This window comes from Rhinoraja longicauda, chromosome 7, assembly GCF_053455715.1.
Source record: "Rhinoraja longicauda isolate Sanriku21f chromosome 7, sRhiLon1.1, whole genome shotgun sequence".
Lineage (NCBI taxonomy): Eukaryota > Metazoa > Chordata > Chondrichthyes > Rajiformes > Arhynchobatidae > Rhinoraja > Rhinoraja longicauda.
The window spans coordinates 42,478,358-42,498,026 of NC_135959.1; the positions used below are offsets into that span (position 1 = coordinate 42,478,358).

At 48.0% G+C, this 19,669-nt stretch overlaps 1 protein-coding gene across 1 annotated transcript in view; it reads left to right on the top strand.

Annotated features, from left to right (window-relative positions):
- The window catches only part of ubl3a (ubiquitin-like 3a), a 33,249-nt gene extending 15,024 nt beyond the window's left edge, over window positions 1–18,225 (top strand). Inside the window, exons 3-6 of the mRNA XM_078402373.1 lie at window positions 6,588–6,696; window positions 9,804–9,890; window positions 14,666–14,743; window positions 16,555–18,225. Coding sequence (XP_078258499.1) covers window positions 6,588–6,696; window positions 9,804–9,890; window positions 14,666–14,743; window positions 16,555–16,607 — 327 coding nt within the window. The 3' untranslated portion in view covers window positions 16,608–18,225. The remainder of the gene's footprint in view (window positions 1–6,587; window positions 6,697–9,803; window positions 9,891–14,665; window positions 14,744–16,554) is intronic.
- The last annotated feature ends 1,444 nt before the right edge of the window (window positions 18,226–19,669 follow it).

Below are 19,669 nucleotides of genomic sequence, written 5' to 3' on the forward strand. Positions count from 1 at the left end.
AAGCAGTTGGCCTGGATTTGATTGCTAGTCACTGCTGTTTGCACTCCTTCCCCTCTCTGCAACGCAAAACACACATTTACAATTGTGATGACGGGATTTGACCTGAAATGTCAATTCTTTTTTTTCTCTCCATTTTCATGTTGAATGCTTGCAGAATTTGATGGTTTTACTTTAGATTTACAATTTAATTTTGCCCGTTTATGTGCAGACCTCCTACAATGCATCAACTCCCCCCTCCTCCCACCCTCTCCCACCCTCTCCCACCCTCTCCTCCCCTCTCCTCTCCCCTCTACCCCCCTCTCCCCTCTACCCCCCTCTACCCTGTCCCCCCCCTCTACCCTGTCCCCCCCTCCACCCTGTCCCCCCCTCCACCCTGTCCCCCCCTCTACCCTGTCCCCCCCTCTACCCTGTCCCCCCCTCTACCCTGTCCCCCCCTCTACCCTGTCCCCCCCTCTACCCTGTCCCCCCCTCTACCCTGTCCCCCCCTCTACCCTGTCCCCCCCTCTACCCTGTCCCCCCCTCTACCCTGTCCCCCCCTCTACCCTGTCCCCCCCTCTACCCTGTCCCCCCCTCTACCCTGTCCCCCCCTCTACCCTGTCCCCCCCTCTACCCTGTCCCCCCCTCTACCCTGTCCCCCCTCTACCCTGTCCCCCCCTCTACCCTGTCCCCCCCTCTACCCTGTCCCCCCCTCTACCCTGTCCCCCACCCCAACCCTGTCCCCCCCTCTACCCTGTCCCCCCTCTACCCTGTCCCCCCCTCTACCCTGTCCCCCCCTCTACCCTGTCCCCCCCTCTACTCTGTCCCCCCCTCTACTCTGTCCCCCCCTCTACCCTGTCCCCCCCTCTACCCTGTCCCCCCCTCTACCCTGTCCCCCCCTCTACCCTGTCCCCCCCTCTACCCTGTCCCCCCCTCTACCCTGTCCCCCCCTCTACCCTGTCCCCCCCTCTACCCTGTCCCCCCCTCTACCCTGTCCCCCTCTACCCTGTCCCCCTCTACCCTGTCCCCCTCTACCCTGTCCCCCTCTACCCTGTCCCCCCTCTACCCTGCCCCCCTCTACCCTGCCCCCCTCTACCCTGCCCCCCTCTACCCTGCCCCCCTCTACCCTGCCCCCCTCTACCCTGCCCCCCTCTACCCTGCCCCCCTCTACCCTGCCCCCCTCTACCCTGCCCCCCTCTACCCTGCCCCCCTCTACCCTGCCCCCCTCTACCCTGCCCCCCTCTACCCTGCCCCCCTCTACCCTGCCCCCCTCTACCCTGCCCCCCTCTACCCTGCCCCCCCTCTACCCTGCCCCCCCTCTACCCTGTCCCCCCCTCTACCCTGTCCCCCCCTCTACCCTGTCCCCCCCTCTACCCTGTCCCCCCCTCTACCCTGTCCCCCCCTCTACCCTGTCCCCCCCTCTACCCTGTCCCCCCCTCTACCCTGTCCCCCCCTCTACCCTGTCCCCCCCTCTACCCTGTCCCCCCCTCTACCCTGTCCCCCCCTCTACCCTGTCCCCCCCTCTACCCTGTCCCCCCCTCTACCCTGTCCCCCCCTCTACCCTGTCCCCCCCTCTACCCTGTCCCCCCCTCTACCCTGTCCCCCCCTCTACCCTGTCCCCCCCTCTACCCTGTCCCCCCCTCTACCCTGTCCCCCCCTCTACCCTGTCCCCCCCTCTACCCTGTCCCCCCCTCTACCCTGTCCCCCCCTCTACCCTGTCCCCCCCTCTACCCTGTCCCCCCCTCTACCCTGTCCCCCCCTCTACCCTGTCCCCCCTCTACCCTGTCCCCCCTCTACCCTGTCCCCCCTCTACCCTGTCCCCCCTCTACCCTGTCCCCCCTCTACCCTGTCCCCCCTCTACCCTGTCCCCCCTCTACCCTGTCCCCCCCTCTACCCTGTCCCCCCCTCTACCCTGTCCCCCCCTCTACCCTGTCCCCCCCTCTACCCTGTCCCCCCCTCTACCCTGTCCCCCCCTCTACCCTGTCCCCCCCTCTACCCTGTCCCCCCCTCTACCCTGTCCCCCCCTCTACCCTGTCCCCCCCTCTACCCTGTCCCCCCCTCTACCCTGTCCCCCCCTCTACCCTGTCCCCCCCTCTACCCTGTCCCCCCCTCTACCCTGTCCCCCCCTCTACCCTGTCCCCCCTCTACCCTGTCCCCCCTCTACCCTGTCCCCCCTCTACCCTGTCCCCCCTCTACCCTGTCCCCCCCCTCTACCCTGTCCCCCCCTCTACCCTGTCCCCCCCTCTACCCTGTCCTCCCCTCTACCCTGTCCCCCCCCTCTACCCTGTCCCCCCCCCTCTACCCTGTCCCCCCCCTCTACCCTGTCCCCCCCTCTACCCTGTCCCCCCCTCTACCCTGTCCCCCCCTCTACCCTGTCCCCCCCTCTACCCTGTCCCCCCCTCTACCCTGTCCCCCCCTCTACCCTGTCCCCCCCTCTACCCTGTCCCCCCCTCTACCCTGTCCCCCCCTCTACCCTGTCCCCCCCTCTACCCTGTCCCCCCCTCTACCCTGTCCCCCCCTCTACCCTGTCCCCCCCTCTACCCTGTCCCCCCCTCTACCCTGTCCCCCCCTCTACCCTGTCCCCCCCTCTACCCTGTCCCCCCCTCTACCCTGTCCCCCCCTCTACCCTGTCCCCCCCTCTACCCTGTCCCCCCCTCTACCCTGTCCCCCTCTACCCTGTCCCCCTCTACCCTGTCCCCCCTCTACCCTGTCCCCCCCTCTACCCTGTCCCCCCCTCTACCCTGTCCCCCCCTCTACCCTGTCCCCCCCTCTACCCTGTCCCCCCCTCTACCCTGTCCCCCCCTCTACCCTGTCCCCCCCTCTACCCTGTCCCCCCCTCTACCCTGTCCCCCCCTCTACCCTGTCCCCCCCTCTACCCTGTCCCCCCCTCTACCCTGTCCCCCCCTCTACCCTGTTCCCCCCTCTACCCTGTCCCCCCCCTCTACCCTGTCCCCCCCACTACCCTGTCCCCCCCTCTACCCTGTCCCCCCCTCTACCCTGTCCCCCCTCTACCCTGTCCCCCCCTCTACCCTGTCCCCCCCTCTACCCTGTCCCCCCCTCTACCCTGTCCCCCCCTCTACCCTGTCCCCCCCTCTACCCTGTCCCCCCCTCTACCCTGTCCCCCCCTCTACCCTGTCCCCCCCTCTACCCTGTCCCCCCCTCTACCCTGTCCCCCCCTCTACCCTGTCCCCCCTCTACCCTGTCCCCCCTCTACCCTGTCCCCCCCTCTACCCTGTCCCCCCCTCTACCCTGTCCCCCCTCTACCCTGTCCCCCCTCTACCCTGTCCCCCCTCTACCATGTCCCCCCCTCTACCCTGTCCCCACTCTACCCTGTCCCCCCTCTACCCTGTCCCCCCCTCTACCCTGTCCCCCCCTCTACTCTGTCCCCCCCTCTACCCTGTCCCCCCCTCTACCCTGTCCCCCCCTCTACCCTGTCCCCCCCTCTACCCTGTCCCCCCTACCCTGTCCCCCCCTCTACCCTGTCCCCCCCTCTACCCTGTCCCCCCCTCTACCCTGTCCCCCCCTCTACCCTGTCCCCCCTCTACCCTGTCCCCCCTCTACCCTGTCCCCCCTCTACCCTGTCCCCCCCCTCTACCCTGTCCCCCCCCTCTACCCTGTCCCCCCCCCTCTAGCCTGTCCCCCCCCTCTACCCTGTCCCCCCCCTCTACCCTGTCCCCCCCTCTACCCTGTCCCCCCCCTCTACCCTGTCCCCCCCCCTCTACCCTGTCCCCCCCCTCTACCCTGTCCCCCCCTCTACCCTGTCCCCCCCCTCTACCCTGTCCCCCCCTACCCTGTCCCCCCTCTACCCTGTCCCCCCTCTACCCTGTCCCCCCTCTACCCTGTCCCCCCCTCTACCCTGTCCCCCCCTCTACCCTGTCCCCCCCTCTACCCTGTCCCCCCCCTCTACCCTGTCCCCCCCCTCTACCCTGTCCCCCCCTCTACCCTGTCCCCCCCTCTACCCTGTCCCCCCCTCTACCCTGTCCCCCCCTCTACCCTGTCCCCCCTCTACCCTGTCCCCCCTCTACCCTGTCCCCCCTCTACCCTGTCCCCCCTCTACCCTGTCCCCCCTCTACCCTGTGTCCCCCCCTCTACCCTGTGTCCCCCCCTCTACCCTGTGTCCCCCCCTCTACCCTGTGTCCCCCCCTCTACCCTGTGTCCCCCCCTCTACCCTGTGTCCCCCCCCTCTACCCTGTGTCCCCCCCTCTACCCTGTGTCCCCCCCTCTACCCTGTGTCCCCCCCTCTACCCTGTGTCCCCCCCTCTACCCTGTGTCCCCCCCTCTACCCTGTGTCCCCCCCTCTACCCTGTCCCCCCCCTCTACCCTGTCCCCCCCCTCTACCCTGTCCCCCCCCTCTACCCTGTCCCCCCCTCTACCCTGTCCCCCCCTCTACCCTGTCCCCCCCTCTACCCTGTCCCCCCCTCTACCCTGTCCCCCCCTCTACCCTGTCCCCCCCTCTACCCTGTCCCCCCTCTACCCTGTCCCCCCCTCTACCCTGTCCCCCCCTCTACCCTGTCCCCCCCTCTACCCTGTCCCCCCCTCTACCCTGTCCCCCCCTCTACCCTGTCCCCCCCTCTACCCTGTCCCCCCCTCTACCCTGTCCCCCCCTCTACCCTGTCCCCCCCTCTACCCTGTCCCCCCCTCTACCCTGTCCCCCCCTCTACCCTGTCCCCCCCTCTACCCTGTCCCCCCCTCTACCCTGTCCCCCCTCTACCCTGTCCCCCCTCTACCCTGTGTCCCCCTCTACCCTGTGTCCCCCCTCTACCCTGTGTCCCCCCTCGTCCCCCCTCTACCTCCTTTTTCTTCACCTATTTGCATTCCTATGAGAACTCATTGACCTGATTTATTACCTGTTTCTCCATAGTTGCTGCTGTTCAACAATTGTTTGTTTTCATTCCAACATAAAACTTTGTGCAATTTTGCCCATGTATCAGTTTACTGAAACCTTTACTCTGTTTTTATTCATAAATCAGCCTATGTTTCAGCATTTGGAGTCTTGTGAATATGCGTTAAACGTGGGTCAATTAGCAGCACGCTAGTCTCTAAATCAGGTAGAAGGTTCAGGTTCTCCAGAATTTTTTTTAACAAAATCCAAGCTGTCATCTAGTGCCAAACCATGAGAGTGATACATTGTCAGAGGTACCATATGTAGGTGTGCAGTTAGACTAGCATCCTGCTTGACTCTCGGGTGAGCATATTTTCTTAAGCAATATTTCCGTCCTGCCAATTTATTTAGAGATTTTAGCTCAGTATTAATAAATTTCCACTTGAACAGACATATTCATATAAAACCTCAAATTTAGTTAGCTGTGAATTGACAATCTTTATGTTGATAATAAATGTCTGGAGTTGCAGTTTCAAGACATGAGACTGCAGATACTGGAATCTTTGACCAAAATGAAAAGTGCTGGAGGAACTCTGAGTCGGGCAGCATCTGTTGCCTGGTCTGCTGAATACCAACAGAGGTTTGTTTTAGAGCTGTAATTTTCTTGACTGAAATAGTGTGTTATAACCTGAGAGTTAGGAAGTCTTGGGTTCAAGGTGCGCTTCAAAGGTTTTTACATGTATTCTATGACTCTTCAATCTGTGCTGAGAGAATTGTGCACTCAAATTTTCTGCATCTTGGGTAAAATGTTAAATCAAGGGCATGTATCCCCTTAGGGCAGGGACTGTGCAATGAAAGGCAAGTCATTGATGAACCAACTGAAAATTGTTTAGGACATTACCTTGGAAAAATTGTGCAGTCTCTTTGGCTGGAATGATTAACCACAGTCATAACAGTTTTGCTTTGTAGAAGGAGATTCAAGGAATGGCAGATGCCAGTTGACAAAATACGACACAAAGTGATGGAGTGGATCAGCTAGCCTCTGAAGAACATGAATAGTCATGACTCTTGATCAGGAAGCCTCTCTGAGGAACATGAATATGCGACGTTAAAACTGAAGAAGGATCCCCACTCAAAATGTCACCTATCCATGTTGTCTAGAGATGTTGCCTGACCCGCTGAGTTACTCCAGCACTTTGTCTTGCAATTGGACTGAAGCAGCTTGGCTGAAGGCATGCCTATTCTGAAGTGCAAGTCATCAGTAGATGGATGGGATGCTTTCTTCCTCATAGTCTTTGCTACATCCAGTATACTCAGTTATTTCTTGATAGAATGTGGAGTGAATTCTAGTGGCTGAAGACTAACTTCTCTAATAATGCACGTCTTGGGGTGTAGCCATGTTTATCATCCATCTGCAGTTCCACCTGAACAAGGCTGCAAATGCTGTAATCTTGTTTTGGCATTGATATGCTGGGCCTTGCCATCATTGACAATGATACCTGGAAGTTAATGGTGGTCCTTAAGTACATTTTCTACCAGCTTTTGGAAGTGTGGTTGTATGTTCCAGTGGCTGCATTTGCTTTCACATGCTGGATGGAGGTAACTGACCTACGGATTTTTAGCATTAAATTCATTTTGATAATTTGGCATAGTGTGGCATTTAGTGGCTACTGTTTTGGTTTTGTGATTGATTGGCAGCATTAATTTTGAATGCAAGTTAACAAATATAGACAGGTATTTAGAATTTTCTCGGGACCAAAATGAAGTAACACCTTTTCTCTTTGAACAGATTAATTTACGACTCATCTTGGTCAGCGGAAAAACAAAAGAATTTCTATTTTCACCCAATGACTCGGCAGCGGACATTGCCAAACATGTGTATGAAAATTGGCCGATGGGTAAGTAGTTATTTCTGACCTGTGATTTTAATCCATTTTTGAATCAACCTATTTTAGTTGTGCTGCTTTAAATGTTTTAGAATTCCCCTAACTTTTCTGAAATTACTTTTTCCTCCCAACATTCAATTGTCACTAGTTTATCAGCTCTCCCCACAGTTGCCAAGGCCATACATTATGAAATTTCCTCTTCCCTACAAACCCATTCCAAAAAAAACTTAAATATTTATTCTTAACTATCTCCCCAACTAAGCATTTCATTATTTGCTCTAATATCTTTCTGTGCTGATCCATGTTTTGTTTGACAGTATTCTCGTGATGCATACTGTTATTTTGAAGGTGATGTATAAATGTTGATTTGTTATTGACTTCTATTTAGATAAATGTTCCCCAATAAATAATCAAGCTGAGCTATATTAGGAGTTAAGAGAAGATAGATGCAAAAAGCTGGAGTAATTCAGCGGGGCAGGCAGCATCTCTGAAGAGAAGGAATGGGTGATGTTTCTGGTTGAAACTCTTCCTCGGACTGGTTTTGGGATAAGGCCAGGCGAACTCCTTGGACCATTATCCCACAGACAAGCACCAGGCCTTAATCTCGCACACCATTTCGGATTTCATCACTTCTGGCTGTCTGCCTTCCACAGCCTCCAACCTTATCATTTCCCAGCCCCGCACAGCCCGGTTTTACCTTCTCCCCAAAATCCACAAACACAACTGCCCTGGCAGACCCATTGTTTCTGCCTGCTCCAGTCCCACAGAAATAATTTCCACATACCTCGACTCCATCCTATCCCCCCTGGTCAAATCTCTCCTGACCTATGTCCAAGATACCTCACATGCCCTTCGTCTCTTTAATGACTTCCGCTTTCCGAGCCCCCACTCGCTCATCTTTACTCTGGACGTTCAGTCACTCTACACCTCCATCCCCCACCAGAAAGACCTTAAAGCCCTCCGTTTCTTCCTCGACTGCAGAACTATCCAATTTCCCTCTACTAACACTCTACTCCGTCTAGCGGAGCTGATCTTCACCCTCAAGTTTTCCTTTGACTCCTCCCACTTCCTCCAAGTCCAAGGTGTTGCTATGGGCACCCGCATGGGCCCCAGCTATGCCTTCCTCTTTGTAGGGTATGTTGAACAATCACTTTTCCAAGCGTACACTGGCTCTATCTCCGTTACATTGATGACGGCATCGGTGCTACCTCCTGCACCGATGGACTTCATCATGGACTGCACTCATGGACTTCATCAACGTCACCACCAATTTTCATCCTGCACTCAAATTTACTTGGACCATCTCTGACACCTCCCTCCCCTTTCTTGATCTCACAGTCTCCATCACAGGAAATAGACTATTGACTGACATCTATTACAAACTCACTGACTCCCACAACTATCTCGACCACACTTCTTCCCACCCTGTTTCCTGCAAAGACTATCCCCTACCCCCAATCCCTCCGTCTACGCCACATCTGGGCCCAAAATGAGGTATACCATACCAGGACATCTGAGATGTCCTCATTCTTTAGGGAACAGGGGTTCCCCCCATCCCATCATAAATGAGGCCCTCGTGTCTCCTCGGTACACCGCAGCTCCGCCCTAGCTCCGCCTCCCCCAGTCGCAACAGACACAGTCTCCCAAGTCCTTACCTTCCTCCCCATGAGCCGTCGCATTCAACAAAATCGTCCATTCAACAAAATCTATCCCTCCCCAACCATCGCATTAGCTTCTCATTTTCACCCTACAAACAGCTAACAATGGCCTGTTTCCTTTATCATTGTATTTTTTTTGCATATCTTTCATTCATTGTTCTTTATCTCTCCACATCACCGTCTGTATCTCTTGTTTCTCTTATCCCTAACCAGTCTGAGGAAGGGTCTCGACCCGAAACGTCACCCATTCCTTCTCTCCAAAGATGCTGCCTGTCCCGCTGAGTTATTCCAGCTTTTTGTGTCTATCTTTGGTTTAAACCAGCATCTACAGTTCCTTCTGACACATTAGGAGCTAAGAGGTCAGATTAACCCAAGTGGGGTCAAAACGGTAGGTTTAAAGTAGCAACTTAAAAGTAGAAAAGGAAAATGACATTGGGGTGGGAATTTTGAATCTTAGAGCTTTGGCAGCTGAAGGTACAGCTGCCACTGCTGTCAACAATTAAATCTCAATATTCTGTAACCCCGTACACTAGTTCTATCCTACACACTAGTGGCAATTTACAGAAGCCAACAAACCTGCGCATCTTTGGAATGTGGGAAGAAACCGGAGACCCAGAGAAAACCCATGCAGGGAGAGCGTATAAACTCCATACATACAACGCCCCAGTCAGGATCGTACCCAGACCTCTGCCTCTGCAAGACAGCATTTCTACCGCTGTGCCACTGAAAAAATTTCTGTTCATCTGCAGAACAGTCTGACAAATGTGGTTCAGTGAGATGGTCAGGGGAGTTAATGGTGAGGTAAAGTGTGGACCCATCAAAGAGAATATGTCATGTTTTATAAGTCTCAGCCAGCTTATAAATATATGACTTGTGTGAAGCAAGCACATGGGAACAAGGGTTATGAAAGCTCAGTGGAACATGATCTGCAGATGCATATTGCAGGCTGACGGAACAGTGAGAAATACCATTGCCAAATGAGCAGGCACATGAATGGAAGTGTTTGCTGTTGATTCTGTTACATTGGGTAGATAAAAATAAAACAATCAATTGAGTTGCCATCCAAACTGGACAGTGGAGATAATTGAACCGGATAGACACAAAAAGCTGGAGCAACTCAGCGGGGCAGGCAGCATCTCTGGAGAGAAGGAATGGGTGACGTATCAGGTTGACCCAAAACGTCACCCATTCCTTCTCTCCAGAGATGCTGCCTGTCCAGCTGAGTTACTCTAGTTTTTTGTATCTATCTTCGGTTTAAACCATCATCTGCAGTTCCTTCCTACATATTTGAACAGGATGCTATGGTCAGTCATTTCAGAAGCAGCAGATCAGCTGATAAGGTCATGAAAGGACCTAGGGCACAATCATAAAATACTTTCGCCTAGACTGTCTCAGTACAAGGATAGTGTTGGAATTTTTTTTTAATCTCCTAGATTTAAGATTACCATTTTTGTCTTTAAGATTGGGAAGATGAATTGGTCAGCAGCCCAAGTATTCTTAGGCTCATCTACCAAGGGAGATTTCTGCATGGAAATGTCACTCTAGGAGGTAAGAAATCGAATCTACTAAATAGCACGTAAGAAGGTTGAAGATTAGTGACGGGTCACATATCATTGCTGAAAATTCTTCATTACTGTAATACTTGTGGTCAGTGTAAATGTCCAGTATTGAAGTAAATATTATTAATTTAAATATTCATGAATTGATGTTTTGAGATATTTGATTACCTTCAATAGAAGTACATTATTTTTCCTCTTGCATGTAGAAGTCTTTAGAATGCTTGTTTCTACCTCCTCCACTGCTTCGCCTAGGTGTCCAATAACAACACAATGTATCAATTCCAATATAATGAAACATCCCGAGGGCCTAGAAGGCGTATAATAAACAAAACTAAGTACTGCTGCCATCTAATGCTTTTTCTCTGGTATCCCATTTTTGTTATTCTACCTTTGGTGCCTTGCAGAATTAACAATGGGATTAATTTATGAATGCCTTTAAACATTTAGATTCATCCACTACCATCAAGTAAACAATTGTAGCCTGGTGGTGTGAATGCTCAGCTGAGATTGTCACAAAGAACTTTGTTCTAACAAATATTGTTAAGCTAGTTCATTCAACTTTCTCAGTAGAAAAATTCCAACGTAACCTCTTCTTCCATTCATCTCCTTTAACCAGCTCCATGTGCATCTCATTCAGCCCTGAGTTTTAGTTTAGTTTAGAGATACAGCATGGAAACAGGCCTTTCCACCCACCACGTTCACACTGCCCATCAATCACCCGTTCACACTAGTTCTCTGTTATCCCACTTTCCCATCCACTGCCTACACACTATGGCCAATTTACAGAGGCCAATTAACCTACAAACCCACGTCTTTGAGGTATGGGAGGAAACCAGAGCTCCAGAACGAAACCTACACGGTCACAGGGAGAATATGCAAAAGCCATGCAGACAGCACTCAAGATCGAACCCGGGCCTCTGCTGTGAGGCAACATGTCTACAAACTGCACCATTGTGCTGCCGTGAGCTATATTTCAGTGTCATTAAGTCCACCACCAAGACACATCTATTTCCATATCAACAAAATAGCTTGCTATTCTCTTGTTGCATAAATTTGTTTCTCTGACACATCAATGGCCATTATATCCAACGTACATAACCAATTCTGAGCACCTGTCTGCATCGTCCCACATGTCAGCAACATGCCACCCCTCACCTTGCCATTTATCGTTGCCACTCAATTAATTTCAGAATTGCTTGATATTGAATTTCGTTGATCTCACTTCATTCTGTCATGCCACATTTCTTCACTTCCATATCTCATTTCATACCCCAACTCAAATGTTCGTCATATTTCAATCAGGGTCATTTTAGGGAAAAGATTAACTACTAAGTTAACTCATTGCTTGCTTCTCACTAATAATTTTCTGTATCACACCAGATTCATGGTTGCTTATGACTACAGAAGATGGCCATTTAGCCCATTGATTCTATTTTTGGTCCCCACAGAGAATACCCATCAGTCACAAGCTCCCCCTCCTTCTATGCTTGCATACTTGCAACATTTTCTGTCACGTATGAATTCTCTTTTTTTCAGCCACTTATCCATACGATAAAGTAACAAACCATAACATAGCCCATTACAGGTGCTTCCCGGCTTACGATGCTTCGATTTGCGATATTTTGACTTTGCGATGGTGCAAATGGCAGCGACCCGTAGCGGGCTGCAGCTAGCTTCCGGCCACGTGATCAAGTGTATTAATTGCATTTCGACTTACAATATTTTCAGTTTGCGATGGGTTTCTTTTCGATGTCAGAGGAAACTGGAGCACACAGTATAAAAACACAGTGAAAGGGAGAATGTGCAAACTACACAGTGTCAGAAGTCTGGATTGATCAGGACCCTTGTAGTTGTCTAGTGGCAAAACTAACTGTCTGTGTATTTGCCTTTCTTCCTCTATCCATCTGCAACTTTCAGATTTTCTGTCCCTCTCCCATTTGGCTGTTTCATTCTTTCACTGTAATGCTATTCTGGTCTCACACCAACTCTTTTAATGTTTTTCTCTCTATGTCTCTCTGCATCTGTCTTGCAATCTTTTCCCTTCTCCCCCCCGCCCCCATTTTTAAATTTTGTTTCTCTCTCATTTCCCCCTTCAGTTTTTCTGTCTTTCTCGCTGTCTTGCTTTTCATCTCCATTTGATTCTCTCACTCCATTTCACTTTGAGTCTGTCCTTTTCTGTGCATATTTTCTCAACTTATCTGCTCGTCACTCTTTCCACCCTGTTTCTCCCCTCATTGGGCTTCGTGCTTCACTCTGCCTTTGTCTCTTCCTCTGCTCATCATGTGTTAACATCCAATACATATAGCATAAATATACATTGACCAACAGATGATTCAGCTGCAGTTGTAGCTTGCATCGGTATGCCGCTCTCTGAATTTCTGCTCGTCTCTTTTCTGCCTCTAATTTTCTCTCTGCCTCATTTCTCGCTCTATGCTGTTTATAGTGTGCGATGTGTAAGTGGGCTTGTATGTTTGCAAGCACATTGTCTCTCCTCGTATTTCTAGTTTGCTTTTGTGTATGATCTCATCTTTCTGCTTCTCTTTATGACTTTTTCCTTGCGTTTTACTACTTTGCTTTGTTCCTAGCAACTACACTTATTTTGCGTCTCTTTCCCTCTCTTTTACAACAAGGGCTAGCCATTCAGTAAGTTTTTATTCAAATTTTTCGGCTGCTGGGATGGAACATTATAATAATATTTATTGAATAGACAAACAATGTAATGCAACATTTTAGGAATGGTGATCTGTAATCAATGTGGCTGTGTGCGTGCATGTGCACACATTTATGGTGCATCAGAGCAGGAGAATCTCCCACAGTGTGGCGTCAGCCCTTCACACTTAAGTTTCCTCTACGCTGCCTCCTGCCCTCCCTCAGAACACCCTCCTACCCTTCCATCTCCTCTCCAGCCCACACTCTTAGCCACAACTTTCGCTCTGTTCCCCATGGTATTCTATCCTCATTCCCAGTTCCCATACCAGGTATCTTTGTATTTCCCCAAGATACCTGGCCTCATTCCCACAGTGCTGTATCCACTTAGCTACAATTGCCAGCCACACTTGATCCTCCTCAATTCTGTGTATAACCATGCCTTGTCTGGGAACTTGCCCTACTACTTAGCTGTTCTCGCCTCTGGGTTAAAGGCAGCCTTGTTAAAGGTACTGTATGTGGGACTTGCAATAACAAAACGTTGTCATGGTCATTACTCTGAGCCAAAGCTGTGTTTCATCCTTCCCTTCTAACCCTAGTTCTGTCACTATTGACAGCAGATACATTGACTTTCATAGAAACATAGAAAATAGGTGCAGGAGTAGGCCATTCGGCCCTTCGAGCCTGCACCGCCATTCAATATGATCATGGCTGATCATCCAACTCAGAATCCCGTACCTGCCTTCTCTCCATACCCCCTGATCCCTTTAGCCACAAGGGCAACATCTAACTCCCTCTTAAATATAGCCAATGAACTGGCCTCAACTACCTTCTGTGGCAGAGAATTCCACAGATTCACCACTCTCTGTGTGAAAAAAAACCCCTCTCATCTCGGTCCTAAAAGACTTCCCCCTTATCCTTAAACTGTGACCCCTTGTTCTGGACTTCCCCAACATCGGGAACAATCTTCCTGCATCTAGCCTGTCCAACCCCTTAAGAATTTTGTAAGTTTCTATAAGATCCCCCCTCAATCTTCTAAATTCCAGCGAGTACAAGCAGAGTCTATCCAGTCTTTCTTCATATGAAAGTCCTGCCATCCCAGGAATCAATCTGGTGAACCTTCTCTGTACTCCCTCTATGGCAAGAATATCTTTCCTCAGATTAGGAGACCAAAACTGTACGCAATACTCCAGGTGTGGTCTCACCAATGCCCTGTACAACTGCAGCAGAACCTCCCTGCTCCTATACTCAAATCCCCTCGCTATGAATGCCAACATACCATTCGCTTTCTTCACTGCCTGCTGCACCTGCATGCCTACTTTCAATGACTGGTGTACCACTACACCCAGGTCTCGTTGCATCTCCCCTTCTCCTAATCGCCCACCATTCAGGTAATAGTCTGCTTTCCTGATCTTGCCACCAAAGTGGATAACCTCACATTTATCCACATTATACTGCATCTGCTATGCATTTGCCCACTCACCTAACCTATCCAAGTCACGTTGCAGCCTCCTAGCATCCTCCTCACAGCTAACACTGCCCCCCAGCTTCGTGTCATCCGCAAACTTGGAGATGTTGCATTCAATTCCCTCGTTCAAATCATTAATATATATTGTGCAGAACGTCCTGTTTGTACTGGTCCCACCTCCCCCAGAACTGGTTCCAATGTCCTAGAAATTTGAATCCCTCCCCCTTGCACCATTTTTCAAGCCACGTATTCATCTGAAATATCCTCCTATTTCTACTCTGACTTTCAATTGAACCATAATGAAATTCTGCATCACTAACAGTCTGGACAAAAGGTTGGTATGCCTTGTGGTCAGTGTATTGAAGATGTATACTAGACATTTGTGACATGACATTACCTGGCTCTTGTCAGTTAAAAAATGAACATTATCATATCATCATAAATTAATTTCAAAACATAATCGCAGAATGACTGTGTGGGTTCAGAAAAACGATGTTATGCAGTGGAAAATGTGTGATTAAAATTCCCTCAGAATACTTGTATTGTTTGAATAAATTGATTCCCTTTTGCCTTTTTAATCAATTGTATTTTTTAAGGATATTAAGGAGATTGAGATTATTTAATTATCATGGACAATGTTATATTTACAGCATTAAAGCTTCCACTTGGCAAAACTACTGTGATGCATTTGGTTGCAAGAGAAACATTGCCAGAGCCAAATTCCCAGGGTAAGAACTATTCAGTTCCACCTTTTTTTAGGAAAACAGTTCATAATGTACTGAAAACAACAATGGAATTTTTTTGTTCGTTCGTTTTTTGGTACTTTTATTGGTAGATGTGGGAGGCCCTGTTCTGGTGATACAAAGGATGTCATGACATGTTTCAAGAAAGTCAGGCATCCTGACAAATATCCTGCAGCTGACAGCACAGAAACAGATTATCTGATTATTTAAAATTGTTGTTATCTGTGACCATGCTTACTTGCAGTGTACAAATTACCTGTCCTGTTCCGATAATGCCATAGATTTTATTTCCTGAAAATGTTTGGAAACTAATTTTTTTAATACATAAGAAATAGGGTTCTTTATTATTTCAATTGATATTTTAGTTTGGCTGAAAGATAGAGAAGAAACATGCCCTTTGGCTCACCGAGTGAAGGCTAACCGCTGATCACCTATTCACCTTAGTTCTATATTATCCCATCTTTAAATCAACTTCCTACAAACTAGGGGCAATATCACAGAGGCCAATTAACCTACAAAGATGTGGGAGGAAACTGGAGCATTTGGAGAAAATCCACATAGTCATAGGGAGAACGTGCAAACTGCTCACAGATGGCACCTGAGGTCAGGAACCAACCCGCCTCTCTGGCTCTGAAAGGCTGCGTCTCCTCGGCTTTGCCACTGTGCTGCCCTGTTTGAAAATATCCAGCTTTCCTGCCACTTGTTACAGAGCAGTAAGACATTGATTCCATGACTTCCCCAGATCCCTAAATAGTTAGAACTAGACCAAGTGGACCCGTTGGGCGCAAACCTCTCCTGCATTGGTACAGCATCCCCTCCTCTCCTCCCCCCTCCCCTCCTCCCCCCTCCCCTCCTCCTCCTTCCTCCCCCCTCCCCTCCTTCCTCCCCCCTCCTTCCTCCTTCCTCCCCCCTCCTTCCTCCTTCCTCCCCCCTCCTTCCTCCCCCCTCCTTCCTCCCCCCTCCTTCCTCCCCCCTCCTTCCTCCCCCCTCCTTCCTCCCCCCTCCTTCCTCCCCCCTCCTTCCTCCCCCCTCCTTCCTCCCCCCTCCTTCCTCCCCCCTCCTTCCTCCCCCCTCCTTCCTCCCCCCTCCTTCCTCCCCCCCTCCTTCCTCCCCCCCTCCTTCCTCCCCCCTCCTTCCTCCCCCCTCCTTCCTCCCCCCTCCTTCCTCCCCCTTCCTTCCTCCCCCCTCCCACATCCCCCCTCCCCCCCACTCCATCCGCCTCAACCCCCCGTTATCCTCCCTCCACCCCCTCCCTCCCTAAGATAGATTTAAACTTTAAAATGTGAATAACAAAAAATATAACACCGATTTCAATTAAACTTCTTCCATTAGCACCAAAGGGACGATGGTTAGGTGGGCCTAAAATTGTCGCACTATTGTGTACCGTTTTGGCTGTAGATCAGGAACAAACAAACAAGAGTTTTAGTATATAGATGTAGAAATACGGAACTACTGATTCTGGTTTTCAAAAAAGACACAGTGCTGGATTAACACAGCGGGTCAAGCAGTTTCTCTGGAGAATATGGAAAGGTGGTGTTTTGGGTCAGGACCCTTCGCCTCAATAGTTAGATGGGAAGCTGTAAAAAAGAAGGTAAATATTTTACGAGTGAGCAGTGGCATGGTTTTTTTAAAATAAGTCGTCTGTAATTAATTCAAAGCTGTCTCTAGCCTGTTCTGACAGTAGGGAATTATGTAGTGTTCTTTACTCAGTGGGGAATGTATGAAAATGAAAACATTTCAGGGGAAAAATGAAACAAAAACATCTTCTCACCAAAGCTTTTATTTAATGTCTCTAGGTCAAAGGAACCGTGAAAAGACTGGAGAGAGCAATTGTTGTGTCATTCTGTAAATACTTCCACTGATTTCTGCTAACCATGGTGTAATATAGTCCTTGTCTTTCATGCTGCTGGTACAAAAAAATAACATTGCTTCAAGAACTCTTTTTAAAAACAAATCTGTCCATGAAAACAATATTTAAAATTGGAGCATTTCTGTTTGGTTTATTTTAAAGCAGTTCTGTTATCGTGATCGTTTTTGTTAATTTTGCATTACTTCCTCTAAAGCCTTCTATAGTTTATATTTATTTCTATATAAGGACAGGCAGAATTAAACTGAAGAATTTTTTACACCTCTGAACCCATGCTATAACCATGCTCTGCAGAATTAAAGATAAATGTGTATCAGTGCTTTTAAAAAAAATGTATTACTTTTTAACCCAAGGATTTCTTGGAGGAAATATGCACTGCGGATTGCAGTGTTAATGTTGCCTTGTTGACCAGATGATGAAACCAGACTAAAAGATTTAAATTACAGTAAGGACATGGCAGTTAGTTGTGAAATAATATAAATTCCACAAACTCTGAACAACCTGCAAATTTCATAATTATTAAAGTATCGGGAAATCTACTCTTAAGAATTAGGTTATGGAAGTGGATGTGCCTGTATTTTGATGAGAGTTTATAGATTTGATTTCAAAGATTCTCTCTCTTTATGCACTGCAATATGTTAACATTGCCTGCAAAGGCTTAATTTGTTGCACAAAGCATTTTGTAGCCTTAATGAGAGAGGATGAAGCTTTGTTCAAGCTTTTCTCTTTCTTACTGCTGAATATCATTTAATGTATTTGTGGTAGAAAGTTCTATCTTGTCTCTATCAATAATGTTTTTGTCTTATGTCTTATTGTTAACTGGATATTTCTAACCTGTTACAAACTTCAAATATAGTGAGGAAGTCATTCATCAAGCCTTGCGTGTTATTTTGTTCTTTTTCTTAACCATAAACTATTTTAGTAGATGTATTAATTTGCATTTCTGTATTTAGTGCTTGCAATTGTGCAAAAGATAGGGAAATTGAAATATCAGTTGGCCCATATTTGTTCTGGAAATGGGCCTTCCCCTTCCTTTTGTAGAAAATTACAAATGATATGCTAATTAAAATCTAGAGAATTTGCACAGCACTGAAGCATGAGCTACTTTCATCTGAATCTGTAAAAAAAAAAGTTTTTATATTTTTCGGTGGGGAAGGTTATTTCTTCCCAGCTGAATTACAAATGTGTAGAATATATTTAATAAGAATCTTATACAGTACTGAGAATAGAACTTATTAACAAGTATAGAATTCCTTGTAGTATAACAGAATATACCAATGTAAGTAACATTAGCAGCTTTAAAATGTTCAGGTTGACTGTGTTCTATATCTAATAGAAGCATCTTCCCAGGTTGAACTCAATGGTATATGTAATAGTTTTACAGATTGTAGTCATGGTATCTTAATTGATTTTATTTTTTTCCTTTTATCTGTTTATTGCTTTTAATATGCTTTACATGCTATGGTTCTTACAAAATATTGTTCATATTGATCAGGATAAAATTTGTATAGAGCTAAGTTTTGCAATGATTGTAAATATCACTGAACATTTTCTTTCTGCAACCTGTACTGATAGATTACTCCTGTAAACTAAATAAAATATTGCAATTCATGATTGATTCTAATGTCCATTATTTCCATGGATACATTCCAGACATATTTTGTATTGTTAGTTTCTTGCTAACTTATTGACTAGGTTACAATTTATTTAAGATTGTTTATATGACACAGCTGTAGCTGCCGAGAAATGTGTATGAAATGTCCACTCTACATCCCTGCTATTATAATATGCCTTATCCTCAACATCAGGTTGCCTCCTAATCCTCCATTGTGGCCATTTCTTTTTCTATACCAGTTTTCTTTGACTATGTTGCATCAGAACTTCTATTTTATCGGCTGCTGAAGCACTTGTCTATTTCATCCCGCATGATAATTGAAATATTCCTCTCGTCCTGGTCCTCTCTGTGATCCTTCGTGCCATTCAACTCATCCGAAGCTGCTGTCCATATCCAAACTTGCATCGTCCTGTGTACCATCACCCCTTGCCCTGCATTGACTCCTGGTTTGGCAACATCTTGATTTGAATTATTTTTTTAACCCTTCCTTGGTCTTGCCCAGTCCTACCACTAACTACATCCAGATATAAAATACTCAGATCTCTGTACTCTTTTTACAGAATTTCCGTTGCTTCACAATTGGTAAGCCAGCCTTCAACATTTTGCAATCTACACTGTGAAATTATCTTCACCAATTTCTCTATTTTGCTGCATAAGCCAATGTCTCTCCCCAAGCTTTCAGTTACCTGAGCTAATACTCTCTACGAAATCTTGTTGAATATTACTTTCAAGGATGGTAGGAGTCAGTCAAGATAGCTAAATTGAAGCAAAAGATTAAATCTTATGTAACCTTGTTGAAAGATGTAACAGGTTTGATGTAACCTACTCCTTACAGAGTTATGGCCTATAGTAACACAATTAAGCTTGTAGTCCCCAGTTCTAGATTTCTCCACAAGTGAACATATCTCGGGCTACAATGAAGTCTGTTCATTTATTTTTCTAATAGTAGTGCCCACTGTGTTCTGATACCATTCCTATCAATAGTTTTTCAATGTCATATGTACCGGAAACTGAACAATATAATTCCAGGAAATCATCCTTGTACATACTGAGGTGCTTTTAGACCCTGCATGAATTATGCTAGAGTTCTGCAATGTTCTTAAAGATGGCCAAACCAAATTTTATGACAATTGACAATAGACAATAGGTGCAGGAGCAGGCCATTCGGCCCTTCGAGCCAGCACCGCCATTCACTGTGATCATGGCTGATCGTCCACAATCAGTACTCTGTTCCTGCCTTCTCCCCATATCCCTTGACTTTGCTATCATTAAGAGCTCTATCTAACTCTCTCTTGAAAGCATCCAGGGAATTGGCCTCCACTGCCTTCTGAGGCAAAGGGTTCCACAGCTTCACAACTCTGAGTGAAAAAGTTTTTCCTCATCTTTGTTCTAAATGGCCTACCCCTTATTCTTAAACTGGCCCCTGGTT